Here is a 23,700-nt window from a genome sequence, read left to right as displayed (position 1 = left end):
TTGTTGGAGGATAAAGTGAGATAACCCCCTCCTCCCCCATGTGAATAGTCCATGCTGGTCCTACCCCGCTCCTTATCAGCACAATGGCAATGACTGACTGAAACAACCTGCGTGTCGAAGACCATAAGGCCTACTGTGCTGGATCAGACCAATTTGCAACTCTCCTAGCATTCCCCCCTGCAACAGGGGTTCAGGCGCTCTTGAAAAGCTCAAATTGTGTTGTTCTTTTTAGCATCTGAGGTGGGCTGTCTCTGTGCACTGAAGTTTCATTTAAATACCACGGTTCTCCTCCATGCATTTGTTTTGAAAGCCATCGAAGCTCATAGCCCTCATCACATCTCATAGTAACGAGATTTATAAGTTAACTCTGTCTTGTGTTGAAGAAGTACCTTTTTTTGGTCTGTCTTGCCTACTAATTTCATTGGATAATCCTGATTTTCTTGGGTTATGAGACAGAGAAAAAATGTCTCCATCATTTTATAAACCTCTGTCATGTGCCCCTTCACAAGTCAGGATGGTAAATGAGGGTTTGCTCTTGGCTTATGAATCCTGGCTTGTTTGGGAGAAACAAACCAGGAGCCTAGGTTTGCATGTCACAGTAAGCTTTCCAATTAACTAGTTTACTCGCTTGCGCTGATGGGAGGAGCCAAGCCGGAGTGAACAGGCAGCTCACTCACAGTAAGCCAGGATTCACCAGAATCCTGGCTTACCGTGATGTGAAAATATGTTCAGTGTTCTAAATGTGGCTGTACCATAGATGTACTTACTTATGTCATGGTACTTACTGTTTTACCACAGATGCACTGTGTTTTTACCACAGATGCACAGAAGCCACAAAAACAGTGTATGTGATCCCTGATATTAGGTCTTTCTAGATGTGTCATTATTGATCCCCGTAGCCTAGTCCACCTGGAAACATTCCCAGCATACCTCAGAGCTGTTGTTTTTTTCTCAACATGGTGCATTATATTGTGGCTGGGCTATGCTAGAAAGGAAGTCTGGGTGATTTCACAGAGCTCTGCTTTATCCATCCCCAGGGTTAGGGACACAAGGTTGTGCCTTGGCTGCTTTTGGCTCCCTTTTTCCTCTGCAAGTTCCCCTTTCTATTTATAGCAACTTCTGCCTATGTATCTGGCAGCTTCCCCTGCTCGAGAGGTGAGTTGCAGGTTGCTGGGTGTGGCGTCGGACTTGGCAGTTGGAGTGAGTCATCTACTGGTCCACATTGCCGAGCTGGCAGTACCAGCAGGGTATCCTTTCGTGGCTGCACTTGGCAGTGACGTAGCAGGGGCTGCAGGTGTGGCCGTGGGCCCAACCGGTTTTGTGGGGAGGGTGCCCCCTTTCATCACGTGTGACTCACTTGCTTGGTCAATGCCTCTGAACCGCTCCTCCCATGACACTGTGCTGAGGCCTCTCCCTCCACCTCCCTTGCTCAGGTGTGTGCCACCTGTCTGGCACCCCTTCCAGAAATAGTAAGCTGGAGGTGCAGCTGAGAGCAGAACTGAGCAGTCAAACCTGGGATAAAATCTCCTGCTTGGGAGGAAGTGGGTGAGGTTCCATCTGCTTTAAGCAGGTCTGTGTGTACTCTGCTCCACGTTTCTGCCTAGAGGTTGGCAGTAATCGTTGAATAAGAACTGTATTGCAATTGAGCTGTTTCCACAATGGCTTGGAAAGGTTCCCTTTTCCCAAATTAGGGTCTCTAGCCTAAGAGTACTAGCAATGTTCCTTGTCCACATTGAGCACAATGAGGGTTAAGTGGATGGACTGTCACTCTCTCAATTTCTGTTCGCTCCAAAGTTGGTATCAGGGCGAGGATTGGTGTCCATGGCTAAACACGAGCGCCTCTGCAGATGTCCCTGTCAGCAGAGGCATGGAGCTGGCTTTTGTGGTCTTACCTTTCTCAGCCCAGAGTTGTGGCGTTTGTTCTTTCAGTGCTCTGAGGCTTTGGCATATACCCGTGCCTCAGAACCCGATCCCAGTCCAGTCCACGCCCACCCTGCTTAATAATCAAGGTGGTTGTGCTTGCCGTTCCTCATTTCAGCCTTATAGGTCTGCGGGGCCTTTTGGTCAGGAGTAGCCACTTTGCACGCTCACTGATTGTTCTCCCCTCCGCCCTCTGCTAAACATGCAGGTTTCCATCTGAGCGGTATTGTGACGGAGCCTCAAGGCCCCAGCGAGCCTGAGCACAGCTACCATGTCTCCATCAGCTTTGACCGCTGCAAGATCACGTCAGTGAGCTGTGCCTGTGACAACCGGGACATCTTCTACTGTGCCCATGTGGTGGCACTGTCCCTGCACCGCATTCGGCATGCCCGCCAGGTGGAGCTGCGCCTGCCCATCTCAGAGACTTTGTCCCAAATGAACCGTGACCAGCTGCAGAAATTTGTGCAGTACCTGATCAGTGCCCACCACACAGAGGTGCTGCCAACAGCTCAAAGGCTCGCCGATGAGATTCTCCTGCTCGGCTCTGAGATTAACCGAGTGCATGGTACGGAGCTCAGCTTGGGTCTCCGGGAGGGGCAGGGACAGTGGCCAGGAGGGTAGGGGATGGCTGCCAGCATCCACTGCTGCTTGCCCCTGTCCATGGAGGTGGTGATAGGGAGGGGTGGCTGCTGTAAAGGAACCCAGAACCCACTGCCTGATTGACTGCTGAGCTAAGCCTAAAAATCTGGTTTGCCAAGATCACCACTCTGTTTACAACAATACATGGACAAAGTCTCTTACATACAAAATAAAAGGTATTTGTAAAGAGATAGCATCAGTATCATTGAATAGCAATGGTACGCTACTATGAATGGTGCAATAGTTATATCATGAGATAGTAATGCAAATCTAGCATGTGTGGTAGTCAAACTCCATGATCATCGGATAACCTTCATTCATATAATCATAGTAAAGGTACACAAATAGCTCCTCTGATGAGCCAATCACATTAGCTGTTTCTCTCTCCGATTCCAAGCTCAGCTCACAGACTAATCACTGTAGCTCTTACAATTCCATACAGATTTCAATACCCTGCTCAGGTTCATGGGTTACTGGTCTGTTCAGTGATTTTAGTTTCAGCCTTATTCATGAGCTCAGGGCCAGCCCTCACATTAGGCAGGGCGAATCCCCCACCTCAGGCAGTGGAACAGGAGAGGCAACAAATACGGGAGACTGGCCAGTAAGGCTCCCCTGTCTGCCCAATCTCTCATTCTAAGGGGGTCCTCAGACTGAAGGGTCAGGTGAGTGGCTCTCTGGAGAGGGCTCACAAGGGCTCCCTGCTTGTGTAGGCAGTCTCTAGGTACACCTTGTCCACAGTGCCTTGCTCTGGGGAAGGGCCACTCCTCAGAGCAAGAAATTTGGGGCTTGGTTGGCTTTCCAGAAAGCCCATCCACCTGAACTCTTTGTCTGAGGGAGCCCTCAGAGCAAGAGATGGGGGCATGCGGCAGTGGCAATGCAGGGGAGCAGGAGAACATGTCCTCCCACCTAAAGGATATTGAGCCACTGCTACGTGAGCATCTTAAAATGTATATTCACAAACCATCTGTTGAAGGGATCGTGGTCTAGTATTGCAAATATCCTCTTTCCATAGTGAAGTTAAAAGAATGATCACTATACTCCCTCCCCCCGCCCTCCTTTGTTCTAAAGAATCTGGACAGGAGGCTGAACCTAATTAACTTCTGCTAAGATGCAGTGCATTCTGGGTAACCCTGCTGGATGCAGTCATGGTATAGTGAATCTTTGGTCATCTCCTCCCAGGTGCCCCTGACCCCACAGCTGGTGCTGGCATTGAGGATGCAAACTGCTGGCACCTGGATGAGGAGCAGATCCAAGAGCAAGTCAAGCAGCTGCTCTCAAATGGTGGTTACTACGGGGCAAGCAAGCAGCTGCAGTCCATGTTCAATAAGGTAAAGGCTGGCATTAATTTACACGGTCCTGCTTCTGCTGCTCATCCTTTATTGTGGGCATTCTCTGAACTGTGTTACTGCCCCTCCCTGCGGCCATTGGAGCAGGGACCCATTCCCTCCTGCTGTGGGGCCAGCAGGCACCCCCAGAGCCTGGTCAGTGTGGTGGTAAATATCTCCACTGCCTCACTTTGTCCTTTGGGGTTGTCTCTGTGCCCTGGGGCATCTATTTCTTTAAAATATTTCTAGACGGCCTTTCAGGGCAGGAGCCCTCCCAAGGTGTCATACAACAATAACATTCATATAATAAAAAAGCAATGCAGCAGTAGAAACAAGAAACACCAGCATAAGACAGAACCTACAACACAACTGCAGCTACAACCCAGTCTGTTCAAACTTAATCAGGCGAAGGCCAGAGTGAACAAGTAAGTCTTCAGGGCCTTCCTAAAAGCCTGCTGTGATGGGGCCTGGCAGACCTCCAATGGCAACGTATTCCAGAGGTGTAGGGCCACTAAAGAAAAGGCCCTCTCTCATGTACTCACCTACCTAATGGCTCTAAGAGGTGGACAAGTGAGAAGAGCCCATGCTGTTCACCTTAGAGATTCTTAGATTTTAAGAGATTCTGGGTGTATCAAGGACAGTCACCACTCCTTAGGGTGAAGAGTTAGGATATTCCTTCATCCCTTCCCTCTAGGTTCAGGGCTTTGGGGGAAATTTTCAGTGCTTGCTTCCTGCTAAGGCCGAGCTGTTAATAGGCCTTGGATTTCTGACATTTGGAGATATGGAACAATGCAGGCAGAGGATGATCTCAAATCTGTCTGCCATCTGGGTGAAATCAGGTATAGGGCTCTTGTGTGCTGAGGTGCTGGCTGGCTTTCAGCATGGTCAGAAGGAGCACTTGAGGCTCTATCGGTGGAGGGTGGGTTTGTGATACGTCAGGGACTCTGCAGTGGCTTTGGGAGAAAAAGGGGGTTACTTTCTAGAGCCCTTGACCCCTCCACTCTCCATTTGGGACTTCTCCCCTTCCTCCAGGTGCGGGAAATGCTGAGAATGCGGGACTCCAATGGGGCACGAATGCTCATCCTGATGACGGAGCAGTTCCTGCAGGATCCGCGCCTGGCACTCTGGCGGCAGCAAGGAGCGGGCATGACTGACAAGTGCCGGCAGCTCTGGGATGAACTAGGCGAGTATTTCCCTTACAATAGGGGAGGAGCCTGCCCAAGGGAATCAACATCAGCAGAATTCTGGAAACTGTTGGAGAATTCAGGGGGGTTCTAAGGCAAATTTCTAGTCCTTATGGCCACAGAGAGAAGGTTGAAAACGTGTGGGCATGCCTCTTGAAATCACAGATGCCAGAGATGGGTTTACTTTGCATAATTTATTTTTGAAGGTTTAGCTTTTAAGCTCACTTGATGTCACAATGATGTTGTGAGTGATTAGCAATGCTTAAACTAATCAAAGAAGTCATTTTTTCCTTAAAGCAGCACTTGCTAATTCATCTCCCCGCCTTCAGTCATTCCTTGGAGCCACTGGGAATGGCTCTGTATATGCACTTGGTGTCCTGAGTCTGTACGCAGAGAGGTGCTCTTGACTTGAGAGAGTGCTTTGGCCAAAGAGGAAAACTGGAGACAAACATAAAAAATGTATAGCCTCCAGACAGTGCTGAAGCACAGATGGTGGGAGAACACCAGCAATCCCTCACAAGATGATTAACAGCTGTCTTTTCAGCTGTTAAAAACCAAACTGTAGTCTGGTGCAACGTTATATGGCCAGATTTAAAGGGAACTGCTCCAGCTATTGCTGTGCCATAAAACCCCAAACCTCCCTTCTGCAACATTGTGTAGGATATAGAGGGAAGAGAAGGCAACTTCATAGGAGTGCTGGGTCTAAGCCATTACTCCTTGGGCAAAATTTTGTCTTGCCTAAGAGGCTGACCTACAGCAGGGGTAGGGAACCCTTTTGGGGCCATGGGCAAACTTGGCAATTTGAGAAACTGTCCTGGGCACCACCACACAATGGCTGCCATGGGAGATGTGGCTACTCTCAAGTAACCTGCCCAAATGGTTTAGGACAAGGCAGAGGTGGGGTCTGAGCTCCCAAAACACTAAACAACTCCTTTGAAACCTCAGTTTTCAGTGACAACAGAAAACTATTTCCTTTCTTTTTCTTGGTGGCTGGGCACATTGCAGAGGAAAGCATCAGCCTGCAACTGCCCAGCATTTCCTAAGAATGTCTCTGAGCCCCACATGTGGCCCAGAGGCATTCAAGGGGAAAGAAGATGGCAGCGGCTGGAGGCCCTCACTTTGCTGTAAAGTAATCCCAGCTGCTGTTAAGACAATTTGCTTGTTTAAAAAAAAGTGGGAAGGGATTACCTCAGTGGGCACCAAGAAAGGTGTCCGGGGCACAGTGGTGATTGCAGGCACCATGTTGCCTCCCCCTGACCTATAGTTTGCCCTCAGACCCCTCTTGCCAGTCCCCCTTATCCCTGCTTTGCTGATGAGCCTTCTTAGTTCTGCCACGCTTGATTGCTAGATAGTAAGATATGTTGTGGTGGTGGTTGTAGTATTTTACTGCATTTACATCCTGCCTGTCTTCCATGCTGGAGCTCAGGATGCCGTACGTGGGGCTCCCATCCAGGCACTGGTCAGTCCCAGGGCTACTCAGCTTCAGCAGAATTGCTGCTTGATTTGCCTTTGGACCACAGCATTCCCTGCCACCCCCACCCCTGTTATGTCTGAGGTCCCTTCGTTAGAGCCCTCCTGCGCATCTTCTTTTGACCGTGTCTGCAGGCTAACCTCGCAATTTTGGCATTCTCTCTTTGTGCCCCAGGCGCCTTGTGGGTGTGTGTGGTCCTGAGCCCCCACTGCAAGCTGGAAGAGCGGGCTCTCTGGCTGCAGCTTCTCAAGAAGTGGAACAAACAGGACATCTGTCCCTTGGAGGAGGGTAACTACTCCTGTGACAGCGTCGGAGCTAACAGCACCTTGCCGCCCAACCCAAACCGCAGTACAGGTAGGGAAACTCATGCCAAAATGTCACAGCCCTCTAGAGGGGAAAGGTCACAGATCCCAGTCCTGAGGCTCGCTCGCTCGCTGATTAAATTTCTATCATGCCTCTCCACCAAAAATGGCACCACCATCATCTTGTCTCCTTATTCTTCTCTGAGCAAACCTGGTTGGCTCAGATGGCAGAACGAGAGACTCTCAAGGTTGTGGGTCTGAGCCCCACGTTGCTGAGTGTCCTTTCATTTTTAAATAGTGTAGCATAGTGGCTGAGGCCAAGCTATGAACCAGGATGTCCTCAATTCAAATCTTGCCTCCACCACAAACTCACTAGGTGGCTTTAGGCAAGCTTCTAACTCAGGCTTGCCACCTGCAATATGGAGATGGTGATACTACTGGCCGACCTTATAGGACCGCCGTAAGGGTTACTGAGCTATCGTACATGAAGTGCTATATAAATTGTTAAATACTGGGGTTCCCAAGAGGAAGCTGACCCTGGTGTCGTTCCAAGTCCAACTCTTCCAAAATGTTCAAAAGCAATGCCCTGACCCGTTTCCTCCTTGGCAGCCGGCATTCGGCAGACCGTCTTTGGACGTGCCATCAAGGCTGCGGAGCTTCGCTGGGGTGACTGCCACCTGCAGAAGATCCTGAGCAGTGACTGCTACGGTGTCTCTTTGAAGAGCGGAAGTGACAAGCTGGGCTTTGATCCCCAGGGCCACCCGCTCTGGCTGGGTGACGCCTTCCCCATGGCCTGTGCTCGGGTGGATGCCTTGCGCTCTCACGGCTACCCCCGCGAGGCCCTGCGCTTGGCTGTGGCTGTGGTCAATGCCATGCGCTTGCAGCGACGGCATCAGCTGGAGAGCTACAAGCAGCAGAAGAAAGGTAAGGAGCGCTGAGCAAAGCGGGGTGGGAGGTAGGCACCTGGCTTCAGTTCAGCTCACCTGGGGAGGGGCCAAGCTCAGGAGCAGAGCGCAAGCTTTGTGTACACAAGGCCCCCACATCACCCGCAAAGGGTCTCTGGTAGCAGGGCTGGGAAGGAGTCACAGGAGCCAGGAGAAGGGCAGGGGCTCTCCCTGGCTGGGTGCAGATAATCCCATGGTTTTCCCAGCACCTCTGAGGTCAGGTTCCGAAGAAGGGCCGGAGCTCTCACCAGATCTAAAAGCGCACTCACTGGTGGCGAACTGGCACGTGCATTTGTGGACCACCGCCGCTTTCAAGCAGGGGTGGGCAAACTTGTGGCCCTGCAGATGCTTTAGCCTACAACTCTCACCATCTCTCAGCTATGCTGGCTAGGGCTGATGGCAGTTGTAGGCCAAGACATCTGGGGGCTGCAAGTTGCCCACCCCTGGTTTAAAGCAGCAGAGGACTAGCAGCAGTGGGAAGGGAGAGCACAGCCCTGTGGGTCTCAGCAGTGGATCCTGGGCTTCTCTGGTTTGACACTCTCCCCTGCATTTCCTAGCTGTTGCGGGTGCAACTGCCTGCCTTTTCCATGGGTACATAGGATTGTTTTTAGGTGCCAGCGCTGGGGCCGCCTCAGCACAGGGCTTGGCTTCTGATGAGTTGTTTCCCCTCTCCCCTCTCCCCTCCAGAGCTCCTGCACAAAGGCACAACTAGCATCACCAACCTGGAGGGATGGGTGGGGCACCCTCTGGACCCTATTGGTTGCCTCTGTCGCACCTTCCTGGAGGCCTGCCGGATGGATGATGAGGGGCTGGCTCTGTACCCAGGTATTGCAGGGCAGGGAACAGCAAGAGCGCGTGCGTGCCTGGTGGTGGCAGGGAAGCTGCCAGTCCCCCACAGCTGAGCTCCTCTGTGTTACCAGCCGAGCTTACATATCCCACGCAGATTAGCAGACGGCGGCTGTGGTGTGCTCACCCGTGTGGGGAACTGGCGCAGGCCTTGTTAGCCTGAGGAAGGCAGAGCACTGGGTTTCTGTGGCCCTGTGATCAAGGGGCTTCGCACATGCTGAGGGGGACCCGTGCAGGAGTTTCCCTGTGGCTTAGCAGGGCTCCGATGTGTCCACACAGGTGCTTGCAGAGGAAGGGACGTTGCCTCGCTGAGCCCTAGCACGCTTGCAGATGCAGCAGGCTGTTCTGCTTGCTGCCCCCTGCTCAGCCCGGCATCTCTGTCACCCCTCCCCAGACTCTGCAGCAGAGCCCAAGAAGGCCCTCTACCAGCACCTTCCCGTGCCCTCGAGTCCCGGCGAGTCGTACTTCACGCTGGCCCTGGAGGTGGCGCTGCTGGGGCTGGGGCAGCAGAGGTCCATGCCAGAGGGGCTCTATGCTCAGGACAAGGTGGTGCGCAGCGAGGAGCAGCTGATCGGGCTCTTGGACGAGATGGAGCTGGACGAGCGGCTGGTCCCTGTGCTCCGCAAGCAAGCGGCCCTGCTCCTGGATGGTGAGTGAGTGGCGGCTGGGCTCCGCGAGAAGAGATGCCCGCCCACCACCTTGCCACTGAAGAAGGGAGTGGACGAGGCAGGGCAGGCGGTGGAAAGGGACGAGACCCGCTGTTGTGCAGCGGAGGTGTCAAGGCTGCTCAGTTTCTGGCGGCTGCAGAGGAAAGAAGACCTTTTGTTTGGGACACAAGGCACTTCTGCGCTGAATCCCTGAAAGCCAGCATTAGGGTGTCCTGAAATGGGCAGGAACAGCAGCTGGAGCAGCGAGGCGGCGCCATCCTGCCCTCTCTGCCTCCCAGTGCGATATCGGCACAGTCACAGCCAGGTTGCTCTTGGTTTGGCGCCAAGGGTGCCGAACTGTGATCGACTGACGTCCCGGTCCCCAAGACGTGAACGTGACCCTGCTTCCGGCATGCAGGCAGCAGGGGGGCAGTGCTGCCAGTGCAAAAGGAGCAGTGTCCAGCCCAGATGTTGAGGAGGCGGCAGCGGTGGTTAGGGGTGCAGTGTCCAGCCCAGATGTTGAGGAGGCGGCAGCGGTGGTTAGGGGTGCAGTGAGCCCTGCACGCCCTGGGGATGTGGGCTCAAATGGCCTTTGTGACGCTGCTTCCGCAGGCGTTGGATGTGGTGGCACGCTGCCCAACCCAACCCCGGGAGTCAGAGATAGGCCAGTCATCCCAGCAGGTGGAAGCCAGTGCCAGCTGACTCATCCTCTGCTTGGGAGCTTTTACGCTTCCTTCACCCTGCTCTCCCCTGGAGCAGGTGTCATCTCAAGGGGGAGAGGGCCTTGAGCTAGGCTGTTGTGCTGCCTTTCTTAATAATTGGCTGCCTGCCTCTTCCTCCCAGGGGGTCCCTTCAGTGGATTTGGGGAGGTCGTGTTCCGTGAGAGTGTTCCCATGCACACTTTTGCCCGCTACCTCTTCACTGCCATGCTGCCCTATGACCCTGAGTTGGCCTACCGCTTGGCGCTGCGAGCTATGAGGTATGTAAACCCCCTCCTCTATTTCCTCCAGTGTTTATCATTGCTTTACTATTTGTTTGTTACATTTATATTTTGCCTTTTCCTCTTACAAGGAGCCCGAGGCAGTGTACATGATCCCCTTCCTCTTCATTTTATCCTCACAACAACCCTGTGAGGTAGGTTAGGCTGAGAGTCAAAGTCACCCAGTGAGCTTCATGGCAGAGTGGGGACTAGAACCCGGATCTCCCAAGTCCCAGCCCAACACTCTAACCTCTATACCACACTGGCTTTCAGTGTTCCCCTGCCCCTTGCTGCTCTTGCTCTTCTTGTCACTCTTTGTGGCCAAGATCCATCACTGCTGGCCTTGTATATGTACCAATTTGCTATGTTTCTCCCACCCACCCCAATACACACACCTCCCCCAGGCCCTCACCTGCTACTTCCAGCTGCTGTTAAATGCTGTAGATTGCAACCCTGAAAGCTCCTCCCCAGGAAGGGAGTATCTTATATCTAGTCAACTCCCGTGTGTGTGTGTGTGTGTGTGTGTGTGTGTGTGTGTGTTTGTTTTCTGTTCTCTCCAAAGATCTGCTTGAAGCCGATCTTTCCTTACTGGCTTCCACTAATTCTGGCAGGGGAGGGTTCTCTTTTTCTCAAATGGCAGGACCTTGACCTGGTTCCTCTCTCCATCTCCGCAGGCTCCCTGTGTTGGAGACAGTGTTGCCAGCCAGCGACATCCTGCACCAAAACCCCCTGGACTCGATGATGGCCAACCGCTTCCCCCGCTGGTTTACCCTTGGCCACCTAGAGACCCGGCAGTGCGAGCTTGCATCAGCCATGCTTACAGCTGCTAAAGGTAGCCCCAGCCATGGAGGAGGAGAGTGGAGCTCAGAGATTTGGGAGCCACAACCTTTCCCACTCTGAAGGGAGAAGAACTTATTATTCAGAGCATTGAGGCAGAGGCTTGGATTTTGTCCCCAGCTTTGGGAGAGATATAATACTGTGCGCTTTCTTTGTTTTGGGCTCATTCTAGGTGACCCCAATTGGCTGCGCATGGTCCTGGGCTCCATCCAGCAAAATATTCATTCTCCAGCCTTGTTGTTCAAACTGGCCCAGGATGCTTGCAAGACCGCCACACCGGCCAACACTCCTCCAGACACCACCTTACTCAATATCTCCCTGGAGCTCGGCCTGCAGGTGAGGGCATGTGTGAGCAGAGGATGCCCCTGCCCTCTGCAGAAAGGGTTCAGCGTTGCCCAGTGCTCACTGCTCCAGGTTTTAGAGCAGGGGTAGGCAACCTGGTGCCCTCCAGATGATTTTTGGACTGCAACTCCCCTAACCCCTGACCATTCCCCATGCTGGCCCGGTCTTATGGGAGTTATAGTCCAAACCCTCTGGAGGGGCACCAGGTTGCCTACCTATGTTTTAGAGCATCCAGAACAAGAAAGTTAATCTGTGCTCTTTTGGCAGCACCATTTCCAGCTGACATTTTCATGCAGATGTTTCAAAGAATAGGTTCCCCATGATGTGGACCATGTATGCCAAAGGATGGGAGAACCAAGGATGCTCAAGCTCACTGAAATTCTCCAAACTTTTCTTCAAAGTTTGGTTCAGCTCAGTCCTGTTCTCTCATTTGCAACCTTTTTTTCGGTCATTTGAATGGGATTTTCCCCCCGAAAGTTGCACACTTCAAGAAAGTTACGCCTTTTGAGAAAGTTGCGTATTTTTCAAGTGCACACTTTGCGAATGCAAACACCGGTTCGGGAATTTGCAAACGTTTTCAGAGAACATGTGCTCCCATTCTTGTTCGGAGCTGTGAATGGGGCATTTTCGAATGATATGCAAACTGAAACGAAATTCTCATACATCCCTATGTATGACCCACTGTCCAATGGCACTGAGTGTTACAAGGGTTTTCTAAATATTGAATTGGTTCTCTGCACCATTTGTTCATTTTCCACTTTCAGTGCCTGCTTGAAAACAGACTCCTGCCTTGATAAACAAGGTTTCTGTTTTCATGAAAACTGCACATACTTTTATGTTAAACAGCTACATACTGAACTTTTGGAAAATAGCGTGTACTTTTATCTGATGCTTTGTCTGTGGAAGTCCAACTTCCATTCTACTTATTTCTATAAAATAGTAGGAAGGTTGTCAGACCTCTGTTAACAATGCATCAAATACACATTTTGGTCTGACCAGCTGCAGCTCATGCCAGGCATCAGTTCTTTAGACAGTGTGGGTTGTTACTGAACTGTGGGTTATCATGATGTCTGAATGCAGCATGTTTTCTGCAGGGCAGGTTATTGTGTTGTCTGGACCCAGCGCAGTTTTTGTGGGGTTGCTCGTTAACAATGCAATGTGGCTTGTTAAGTAACCCAACAGCAAGCCATGGGTTCTCAAAGTGGCTTGTTTGAGAAAAAATAAACCAACAAGCTGCCCTGTGAAAAATGTGCTGTGTTCAGACAACATGCTAACTCATGGTGAGTTAGTGTGGTGTGTGAACCCAGACATGTTAAGATGGAACAGGGGATCTGAGCTCAGGTGCTGGCCGGAGGCTTCTGCTGATGCACTTTGGGGGCTGGGGGGGGGCAGGGCAAGGGGATTCCAGCTTAATTGTCCTCAACACCTGGGACATATAGCTAGACTTCCCTTGGGACCCTTCCTTCAGTTCCTCTGTGTTGCTTCCACTTCTTGGAGAGCGTTGAGTCCACTTGCTTGGAGCAGAGACTAAGTAACAGGAACTCTTTCATTGCGTTCAGGTGGTGCTTATCTCGCCTGGGAGCAATCATACCACTTCTTAGCGTGCAAGGCACTGTACTGTAATTCGCTTATTCAGTGCTCCTTTGAGGTCCCATTTTACAGCTGGGGAGCTGAGAGGGACTAATTCAAGTGCCCCCCAGGGACTTGGATGAAAGGCTCCCTGTTCCATGCCTACCATTGTGGGTGCCACTGGATCACGCTACCTGATGCTTGTGGCTTCAGTTAGCGGCAGCACACTATCTGTGCCATGCTCTAGGAAGGGGGGGGGGATATGACGTGTAGCTCCTAATATGCATTGTGATTCCCCCAGCATTAGGACTGTCTTGAAAACACCCGTTTTCCATTGCTCTTCCCCTAGGTGATGCGAATGACACTCAACACCATGACCTGGCGTCGCAGAGAAATGGTTCGCTGGCTGGTCAGCTGTGCCACAGAGATAGGTGAGGGGGTAAAAGTGCTGCAAACTGCCACAGGCACAAGGACAGTGTCCCCCCCTGCTCTGAATTCCCCCAATGGCTTCTGGGCCTCCTCTTGGGACGTGAGGCCTGCTTTGTGACCTTCATGATTAACCCCTGCTCTCTTCCCCTTTCTCCATCTTTCCACCACCAGGTGTCCAGGCCCTGATGAACATTATGCAGAACTGGTACACACTCTTCACGCCCATCGAGGCCACAACCATTGTGGCTGTGACAGGCACCACGCACGCCACGCTGCTCCGGCTGAGCCTGAGCACTGGGCAACGGGACGAGCTGTGCAGCTGCGCCCGGACGCTGGCACTGCAGTGCGCCATGAAGGACCCGCAGAACTGTGCCTTGCCAGCTCTGACGCTCTGTGAGAAGAACCATGCAGCCTTCGAGGCGGCCTACCAGATCGTGCTGGACTCGGCGGCCTCTGCAGGCATGGGCCATTCCCACCTCTTCACTGTGGCCCGCTATATGGAGCACCGTGGGCTGCCAATACGCGCCTACAAGCTGGCCACCCTGGCCTTCTCGCAGCTCAGCATCGCCTTCAACCAGGACACCCACCCTGCCCTCAACGACGTCCTTTGGGCCTGCTCCCTTAGCCAGTCCCTGGGGAAGAACGAGCTGGCTGCCATCGTCCCACTCGTCATCAAGAGTGTGCAGTGCGCCCCCATGCTCTCCGATATCTTGCACCGCTGGAGCCTCCCACCTCCGGGCCTTGCCCCGCTGGGTGGGGGGCGCCGTGGGGCAGGCGGTGCCGGTGCTGGAGGGAAGCTGTTTGCTATGGACAAGGCCCCGCTCTGCCAGCTCCTGGAAGCCGCCATGGCTGCCTACATCAGCACCACGCACTCGCGCCTCACCCACATCAGTCCCCGGCACTACGGCGAGTTCATTGAGTTCCTGGGGAAAGCCCGCGAGACCTTCCTGATGGCACACGAAGGGCATGTGCGCTTCAGCCAGTTCCTTGACAACCTCAAACAGACCTACAAGGGCAAGAAGAAGCTTATGTTGCTTGTACGGGAGCGCTTTGGCTAGGGGGCACTTTGGGGAGGGACTGCTTTGGCTGAGGGGGTGGGCAGCCAGAGGGACATCTCTCCCCCTTGATCAGAAGCACTTTGGCTTGGAGGGCGGGTTGGGAAGGTCTGTTTCCCCTGGGGGCACGAGTGCTTTGGGCATTCAGAATCCGAATTTCTGCCTGGACTCAGAGCGCCCTCGGCATGTGGGGCGGGAGAGCAATAAGGGCTCTCCTCCCTTCAGAGGATGTGCTCCAGGGCTATAGGGCTGAGCAGATGGGTCTGCCCTTCCGCCGAGGTTCCGGCTGAGCCCCAGGGGCAGGGGGGTTCTGCGACACCTTGGCTGGGCACAGACGCTCAGAAGGCTGAAGCTCGAGCGCGTCCCCTGGCTCCGCCGGCGGGGGCAGGAGGGGCCTGGGCCTGTGCTTTGGTTGTAGGAGTTGCCAATTTCAGTATTAAGCCGCCGGAGGGCAACAGGTGTTTCCCCACCTCGACTGAAGGCTCTAGGCCCCGGCAGGGTCTTGCGGAGGGTGGGCATCCAGTTCCGTGGGACTTCACAGCTGCTGTTCCAATGTTCTATTTCAAACCCGGTGACGGCGGGGGTTGGCTGGGCCGCATGTATGCAAGTGAGGGTGGGATGAATGGGGATGTACCTCCCCTTCCCTGCTTAGAGCCCCACAAGCTGTCTCTGCCCCCCCCCGCCCCCGGTCCCATTTTCTCCATAGCTCTAAACTCCTTTATGTCTGAGATACCAAACCTGTGTTGAAGTCTGAACATTCAGAACGGGGAGGGGGGGCACATGAGCATCCTTATAGCACTAGGGTCCTTTACCCACCGAGCTCTGATGCACGGGTGGGGAATGTTTGCCCCTGCAGCTGGTGGTGGATTGCAGCTCCCATGAGCCCCAGCCAGCACAGCCAATGGCAGGGGATGCGGGGAGCTGCTGTTCAACAATCACTGGAGGGCCAGACATTCCCCACTCCTGCTCCGATGCCGCTGTGCACTGATAGCATTCAAGTTCCTGTCCCATTGTGTTGAGAGCACGTGGCCCAGAATCCCTCGTGTCTGGCCTGCCTGGCACAAATGTTCCCAAGCAGGACCAGCGTGATGGAGCGATGTCCTGCTGGATGGTTGGCAGCAGAGCTAACATCAGTCTGCTGGTGGCAGATGGGATACATTCTGGGCTTTATTTGGCTGAATTCTATGAAGAGGGGACTGGGGGAGGGTAGATGGACGTGATATGCTGTCCCACAAGCCTGCTGTGTGTTTCATGGGACGGTACTTTTGGAAGAGACCAGAAGGACACTGCGCCTAGTCCTCAGCCTCAGCGTGGGCTCACACACACAGGTTACATTCCACACACAGGCATGTTAACCCACATAAATAATGCCAACCACAGCCTGTCTCACTCGCAGCAAACAAGATTCTCCATTCAATCACCCCGTCTTCTCTTCCAACTGTACAGTTGGGGGCTATCCTGCCCTCCCGAATTCTCCTAGGCATGGTTCCCTACCCTACCCTGCCCCCAACACCCCTCTCCCAAATCTGTCAGTATTTCAGCTTTCCCTTGGCTGTGCTCATGGGTCACTGACTGGCTCCAGACCCTGCTTGCAGTGGGGGGGACCAAGGGCACTTGAGGGGCCAGTGTCCTATCCTGTAGCTGTCCCTCTTTAACTTTGTTTCCAGTTAATGCCCCTCAGACTCCTGCAACTGAAGGATTCCCACTCCCTGTCTCCTCCAGTCTAGCATTCTGGAGCTGCTGGTGGATAGACAGGTCATACCTCAAACCTCCTCCCCTCTTTCAGGCCAGGACAACGCTATTACGTGCTGGACTTGCCTGAGACATTTTGCCACTCCAAGTGGCTGTGCCATGCGATCCAAGAAGCCCCCCCCAGTATTCCCTTCTGATGTTGTTGAGGACTTTGGGGTGCGACTCTTGAATCAAATCTGCTTTGTTGGCACCCGTAAGGTATTGCTGCCCTAGGCAACTGCTTCGGTTGCTCAGGTGGTCAGCTGGGCCCTGCATAGGGGACTGATGTTTCCCATGGAGGAATGGGAGGGGGGAGTTCTAAGTGGCCACTTGCGGGGTGTTAAATGACATTTCCACAAACATCCCGCTCCCAAATCCCACTTTTTCTGCTGGATAAAATCTACTCAGGAACAAACCACAACAAGCTCATGCTACTAATTAGATTATTGTGAAGACAAGATAATGTTTAAAAAGTTAATATATATGAAGAGGCAAGGGGCCAGAAGGGGCTCCTTTTTGTGCGCATGGGGCCAGGAGGCTGTGCTCTGTGCTCAGCACCTCTTGGCCCTTAGTGTTGGTGGAGATGTTGGTGTGTTGCACAGCTCCACTTTGGAGCCAGCTAGTCAGTCAGTTTTAAAAGTTTTTGGTTTTCTTTGTTTTCCTGTATTAAAAAAATCCTGTAATTTTGTAATTTTTTTCTATTTATTGAATCATTTATTGTATTATTTTGTAAAAGGTTTAACATAAACCGCAACGTTTGTTTTTTTGGCTTCTCTTTTGGACATGTTGTGTGGGTTTTGTTTCTCGGCTTGTTCGTTTTCTTGCAGAGTCCTGAACGAATCAGTTCATCTAGGTTAGCCCAAGCCAAGTCTCTTTGGCCCAGCAAAGGGGCAGTGAAGAACTATGTTACCATACTTAGTTGTACTGCAGACCAGTTTGCTTGTTCACTGTGGAACAGCACTTTTTCTTACATTATGGCATCTATGTGTGGAAATGAAAACTCCACTCCTTCTGGACTCCATTGCAGCTGTACAGTGTATTTGCAGTCAAAAGGATTAATGGAAAACGGAAGCACAGGAGGAATTCAGTTTTTGCAAATTCTGATACAAACAGGCCTGAGCCTTACCTCCTGGACTAAGGGGTACATCAGTATAGTTATCCATCGGGTTTTGCACCTCTCAGATACCTACATACCCCATGGGTGACAACGCTGACATAAAAACACATGAAACAAGCCACAATTCAAAGTTTAAAACAAAACATTGAAAACAGCTCAGCAGACAAATGCCACAATGTTATCAGGAGCCACAATTCATCTGCTGCCAGGCATAGCAAACACACACTTGAGAGGTTTTCAAAGGATACACTCCTTACCAGAACCCAAGCAGTATCCTGGCCAGATGGGGATCCCTCAGGAGTGAGTTCCATAACTTCGGTGCCATAGTAGAGAAAGCCTTGACTCTCTTCTTCACCCACTGGGCTTCTGGCGGTAACATTTCTATTCGATGGCTAGTTTGTGTCAGCCCAACCCACTCCTTAAATGCAATTGCCAAAAAGATTTATTAGGGTGGATAACGGCACAATGAGGTGGAAGTAAAAATTATATTGGTTATAAATAAAATGAAGGCACCTCATTTAGACTCTGGGTTCCCCGATTTTAGGGTCCTGCTATTTATTTCCATCTTGTTGTAATGAGTGTTTGCACCGGAAACCGCAGGTAGCTCACATCGATGTTTGCCAAGTCTCAAGGTTTGAACTGAGGTTTCAGGGGTGGTAGCAGAGTTTTCTGGAGAAGGAGTAAAATCTCACAGCAAGGAATCAGATTAGGGAGTGGGAGGCTATTTTTTCTTTGGCTTGAAAGTGTTTGCAACTTACTCTGCCACATCGTGTTGAATTAGACTCCCACCAACCCACCTGTGGCACTAGGCACAGCTAGAATCTTCCAATGACAGGCAGTGGTGTAGTGGTAAATTTTGAAGTGCAGGGGCTCATCATGACATTTCCCATAGCCATATCCCCAAGGAGAGCCCCAAAACTGCAGGCAGCTGTGTTGACCCATATCAGCAAACCAGTTCTAGCAGTTTTCATTTCCCTCAGGAGCAGGTCTTTGGTAAAGCTAATGCATCTTAATTGCCTATTCAGGACTATGCCACCTCAAAGTATTTTACAATACAACAAGGAACACTATATTGTTTCTGGGGAAATTCATTTCCCCCCAGCTACTGTGAGGATGGCAGCTAAGCTCAGAGGAACAGGGAATTCTGAAGGTGGCAGATGATGTTGGCATCACTGCTAATAAAGAAGTCCCAGCGCTGCATCTCTGCAAGCCCTGGATCAGCTATGCCATGGATGACAGAGCAGGTCCCATCCTTTGCGCCATTGGGAAACCCTAGGTTCCATTCCTACCCACTAAGCTCTATCTCTCCTTGATCTATGAGGTTGCCTGCCCCCCAGCTCTGCCTCTTGCATCTCAAGAGTCTGGGTCTCAAGAGACCTGGTAACCCTAAAAGCCACATCCTGATCTAAATCTCTTGTGCTTTGAATGTTCAATGTGTAGCAGGAGGAAGTTCCTTTAAAAAATACTAATCCTAACAGCCATCTAACAGATGAATGCCATGATGAAAGGGGGAAAAAGTCCAATGCCTTCTTGATCTCAAGCTCACCATTTACCTGCCAGGGCCTCAGCACAGCATCCCTTTAAAAGTGGTACTCCAAGTCCCAGGCAGCTGCCATTTTAATTTCCCACAATGTTCCTGATGTAGCATCACTGCAGGGTATTGTGGAACTGCCTGGTGCTGATCAGAAAGCTGCTGGTTGCCACCAGGTAAGCCCACTCAGGCCATGCCAACATGGGAGGGAGGCCACCAGTGGGTACTTTGCCAAGGGCCCCCTTGAACCTGGAGCCAGCTCTGATTGACCTAGTTTGGTTTGCCTGAGCCATGGTGTCTCTTGCTCTGCAAACAGTCCCTACAAGGGGCTTATATCCTTTCGAGGAGTAGGCAGAGGCTTGGGCCAATTAATAACAAATACATTCAAATGTATTTGAACACCCCAGATATCAACCTCCAACCACCAAAATGGTTGCCCAGTTTGGAAGACCATAGCCTACTTCTGAAGTAGATTTGGGGTGAGATCTCTGGCAAACCTCCAGGGCGGTTGTGGCACCAAGAACTCTCTAGTTAATAATACCCTTGAGTGAAACCCAGCAATGCTAGTTTGGGCATTTACGTCCAGGTTACGCAGGCCTGAGTCACAGCTATAGAGCCAATAATGAGCGGCATCCAGGGTTTAATTATTAGGTGGATGATGGCTGCGCCCCTGGGCTCCAAACATGGGTGCTGCATGGGCAGAGGTAGCAAGAGGTCTTGCGCTACAATGAACAGCTGACGTTTGGGGGTTCTTGACATTCTCTTGGAAAGCTGATCTCAGAATGTTCAGTGTTTCTGAGGGCAGGTTGTTCTTGTTTTTGCTGCCTGTTAGCAAAAACGTTTTCTGAGTCTACCTCTCAATACTAGCCAGAGTGAAGTGATTGCCTCAGGCAGCAAGTGCTGGGGGGGGGGGCAGCTTCTTGGCTCTTCCTCATGAAATTCCTGGCTGCTCTCCTTCGCTGGAGGATACTGCTGAGCCTGCCCTACAGCTTGCTCTGTGTCCCCTAAGATAGCCTGCTGCTGTCTCAGGTGTAGTGGAGGACGCTATCTTTTGCACATGGGATGGGGAAGGGGGTGCCATCTTGTTCTTCCCGTCAGGCAGCAAAATGTCTTCACCCCGCCCTGCCTCCAACAGAAGTCTCTGAATGTGTATTATCTTCCTTTAAAGCAAACAAATGAAGCATCCCGAAGCCTGAATACCTAGGCTGGAGAGGGACAATAGTTGCCAAAGCTGTGTCACTCGTTCTGCATTCACCTGCAGTAAAGACGCTTGCCAGGTTTTTGTGGTGCTTTAAAAACATATTTGACCACACATGACAAGGGCACCAAAGGAAGATGTGTTTATATCCTGGGAAGCGATACCTTTTACTGTCTGTTTCAGGTTCCCAGAGCAGTCATTCCTTTCACTAGTTCTGTCTCCAGCTGGTTGTAACTCCTTTTGTGCCTCCCCCATTCCCTTCTCTCAGATGTTGCTTATCTATGGTTGTGGTGGTGATGTTGCTTTATGCGGAGGTTGTGAGATGCGTGCTCTGTCTGTCTTCTATATATTTTGTTTTTTCTTTACAAAAAGCAGCATCCTATGAATTGTCGGCCCATCTATGAAGGGCTCTTCTGTAAATGATACCTACACAGCATCCTTCATCTATCCATTTTATTTCTTCCCCACTCACCGCTGCAACCACAACATACAGCCCATGACTACTAACGTATGTCATTCTCCCTAACCAAAATGAAAGCAGAGGGTTAGTGTGCCACAGCCCCATGGTGATGTGAGGTTTAGCGTTCCTCAAGGCCGACCCAAGATATTTGGCTTCCTGAGGGGAAGGACAAGATGGCACCTCTTCCTCATCCCAGGTACAGACTGGCAGTTGAAACTTATTTCAACACTGGGGACGGGTTACTGTCCTCCACTACACTTGAGGCAGCAGGCTAGTTTAGGGGGCAGAGGACAGGCTGTGTGGCCTACATAGATCTGTCCTCCAGCAAAGGGGAAGAGACAGGGAGTACAGGAGGAACAGCTGGGAAGCTGTCACTGCTGCCCCCCAGCACCTGCCACCTGAGACAATTGCCTCACTCTACCTAATGGCAGGGCTGGTCCTGGTGTTTCCCCCAACCTGCAGAAGAAGAGGGTTGGGGCTAAAAGACCAAAGGAAACCAGATGTGCAGAGGCTAAGTTGTAAGTGAGCTCAGCGTGTGAGTCTAGAACATGTTTACTGCTGACATGGTGCCTTAGTTTACCATTTTGATGCTACTTGGTGCATGAGTAAACTTTTAAGTGCTTTAATTTGTCTCTTAACCCAAAGATTTTTGATCCAAGAATTTCCTTGGGGGTTTTTTGTTCAAAAAGGAAATGAACTAAATTACATGGGCTCACTTGGGTAGGGGAATTCAACTTCACTGTGGCTCTGTACTATTATTTAGCATTTATGGTGCACTTTAAAGTATTGAAAGAATGTCACACATATTACCAGAGTAATCTTAGTTTACGTCAGCCCCGTACCATAGGGCACTATTATTATTATCCCCATATTATTCCTGTTTTTAGTATTATCTCACCATTTGTCCAACAGTCCAAAACAAAATATATTGTTACAGACTGGGAGGTGCATGACTTTTCCCAATGGTGGACCCGTTCTTTACAAGGGTCCCCCCCCCCCCCATTACTGATAGGCTGCCACCAGTCAGAATGAACCTCCTGACACATCCTGGACAGTGCAGTTGCTTGGGCAGTTTCTAAGCCCTATGGCCAAGGACCCCTCCCCAGGGCCCAACGGTAGGGAAAAATAACAAAGTTGCTTTGAATTTTTCCCCTCAAAGCCCAGAAACACAAACCCTAACCCACTCTTATGAAAATCCTATGAATACAAGCGGTATTTTTTTAACTGTGTAAACCTTTATGAGGGGAAGAGTTGTTAATGAGAATTCCTTTTTAAAATAACATATCAAATGTCCAAATATAACAAAGGAGTTTATTGGGGTGCAGGGAGGGGGGAAAGGGATGTCAACAATCACGCACATAGAATTCCAAATAAAACCAAAATGTTAATCTAACTTAGCTGGATATATGTTACTTGAGTAGAGTCTTGGATTCCAGAGCATAGGCAGAGTTCTTTGCAGAGAGGATGGTCGAAGAGAGAGCCTCTTATTCTCCAGTTAGATAGTATATGGAAGACTCTTCAGCAAATTCTTACTTTTATGGGAATTTGAGTTAAGTAAAAGCCAGCCCCTTAGCAGGGAAGGATTGTTGTTTTGTCCAAAAATGCAATATCCCCCATTTCTGATGACGGCCAGCAAATCACAAAATTACTTAGCTGCTGGACCCATAACCCTAAACTTACATCTCAAAAGACATAAACTGTTTAAATCACTTGTTGTTGTTGTTGTTCAGTCGTTAAGTTGTGTCCGATTCTTCGTGACCCCATGGACCATAACACGCCAGGCCTTCCTGTCCTCCACGGGGTCACGAAGAGTCAAACACGACTTAGCGACTGAACAACAATTAGCAGTGGGTAAACAGCAAACCCACTCAGGACTCTGTGTGTGTGTGTGGAGGGGGAGATTAAATGGCTAAAAGCTGGGCAGTGGGAACACTAGGTGGGGCACCCCTGGGCTCGCAGGCCACAGAGAGGAAGTGAGACAAACCAGAGACTGCAAATCAAGTACAGCCAGGATGGCTCCTCTCTGACAAGCACATAAACATAATGCAGCATAGAAACATAGAATAGTCGAGCTGGAAGAGTTCCTGGAGGTCATCTAGTCTAATCCCCTCTTCAGTGCAGGATCTGCAATACAGGGTGCAACTTCAGCACTGCTGACAAAGGCAGTCTGTTCCAGTATCAAACAGCTTTACCATCAGGAAGCTTCTCCTAATGTTTAGCTGAAATCTGCTTCCCTGCAATTTCCACCCATTGATTCTAGTCCTGCCCTCTGGAGCATCAGAGAACACGTCTGCTCTGTCTTCTGCATGACAGCCCTTCAGATATTTGAAGACTGCTATTCACAGCAACACACCACACACAAGCATGCACAAGTACGTGCAGGAGCATGACACAGACTGCACCCAGAATGCACAGCAGTATGCACGAGCACACCACATGCAACAGGTCACACACAAACATACATCAACCTTGCAGGCCATGCCATGCCATGCGTAATCATGTGCAGGAGCCTGCCACATGCAAATAGACACATACAGCAGCTCCCTTTCCCCATCTACAAATAGACATTGCTGTAACTTGATTATTCCAGCAATGGCCATTTCGGGCAGGGGGAAGTACATTCCACCATGGAAGCATCAATCTGCCAAACAGACATGCATTGCAATACCTGTCCCTTGGTTAACAGACTAATTTAAAATGGGAACTTTCTAAAGGGTCAAAAGCATCCTTGAAATACCCTGATTTTTATATATAATCAAAACTGACAAAAAAAGAAATGTAAGGTATGTTTTGGGTGGCCACAAAAACAATTGCAAGTGTGGGTCAGCTTGCCCTTTGATGCAGTTTTTTAAAACTGCTGAAACTCAGCCATTCTTCATGAGGATTTTGTGAATGTTGGCCAAAAAATCACAAGGTAGATTTTTCATGCCAAATTACCTGTCTTGATATGACGAAGAATAGATTTTTCAAGCTGTTGAATGACAGGAGGATGGAAAAGCTAGTCAGCGTTAACTATAGAGTTACTGTATAATACCCCTGAAATTCTACTGAACAGGGATTGTAATGGCGGGTGGGATCACATGACATTTCAGGGCTGAAATGTAGGATGGCCATGTGTCCTCTTTTACAGAGGACAGTCCTCTATTTGAAGGTGTCTCCTGTTTAAGGGGCTGC

The 23,700-nt window shown here is 50.8% G+C and overlaps 1 protein-coding gene across 1 annotated transcript in view; it reads left to right on the top strand.

The window, feature by feature from the left end:
* The window catches only part of ZSWIM4 (zinc finger SWIM-type containing 4), a 40,751-nt gene extending 23,750 nt beyond the window's left edge, over nucleotides 1–17,001 (top strand). Inside the window, exons 3-14 of the mRNA XM_084835822.1 lie at nucleotides 2,129–2,485; nucleotides 3,739–3,887; nucleotides 4,917–5,067; nucleotides 6,714–6,893; nucleotides 7,451–7,765; nucleotides 8,473–8,610; nucleotides 9,026–9,280; nucleotides 10,122–10,257; nucleotides 10,932–11,089; nucleotides 11,267–11,430; nucleotides 13,355–13,436; nucleotides 13,606–17,001. Of these exons, the coding sequence (XP_084691948.1) occupies nucleotides 2,129–2,485; nucleotides 3,739–3,887; nucleotides 4,917–5,067; nucleotides 6,714–6,893; nucleotides 7,451–7,765; nucleotides 8,473–8,610; nucleotides 9,026–9,280; nucleotides 10,122–10,257; nucleotides 10,932–11,089; nucleotides 11,267–11,430; nucleotides 13,355–13,436; nucleotides 13,606–14,492 (2,972 nt within the window). The 3' untranslated portion in view covers nucleotides 14,493–17,001. The remainder of the gene's footprint in view (nucleotides 1–2,128; nucleotides 2,486–3,738; nucleotides 3,888–4,916; nucleotides 5,068–6,713; nucleotides 6,894–7,450; nucleotides 7,766–8,472; nucleotides 8,611–9,025; nucleotides 9,281–10,121; nucleotides 10,258–10,931; nucleotides 11,090–11,266; nucleotides 11,431–13,354; nucleotides 13,437–13,605) is intronic.
* Nucleotides 17,002–23,700: the final 6,699 nt, after the last annotated feature.

The sequence above is a fragment of the Heloderma suspectum genome, chromosome 2 (assembly GCF_057233095.1).
Source record: "Heloderma suspectum isolate Gila_16-S chromosome 2, 16-S_ref, whole genome shotgun sequence".
NCBI lineage: Eukaryota > Metazoa > Chordata > Lepidosauria > Squamata > Helodermatidae > Heloderma > Heloderma suspectum.
Note: the sequence above shows the minus strand (reverse complement) of the source record. Positions and strands in the feature narration are given on the sequence as shown.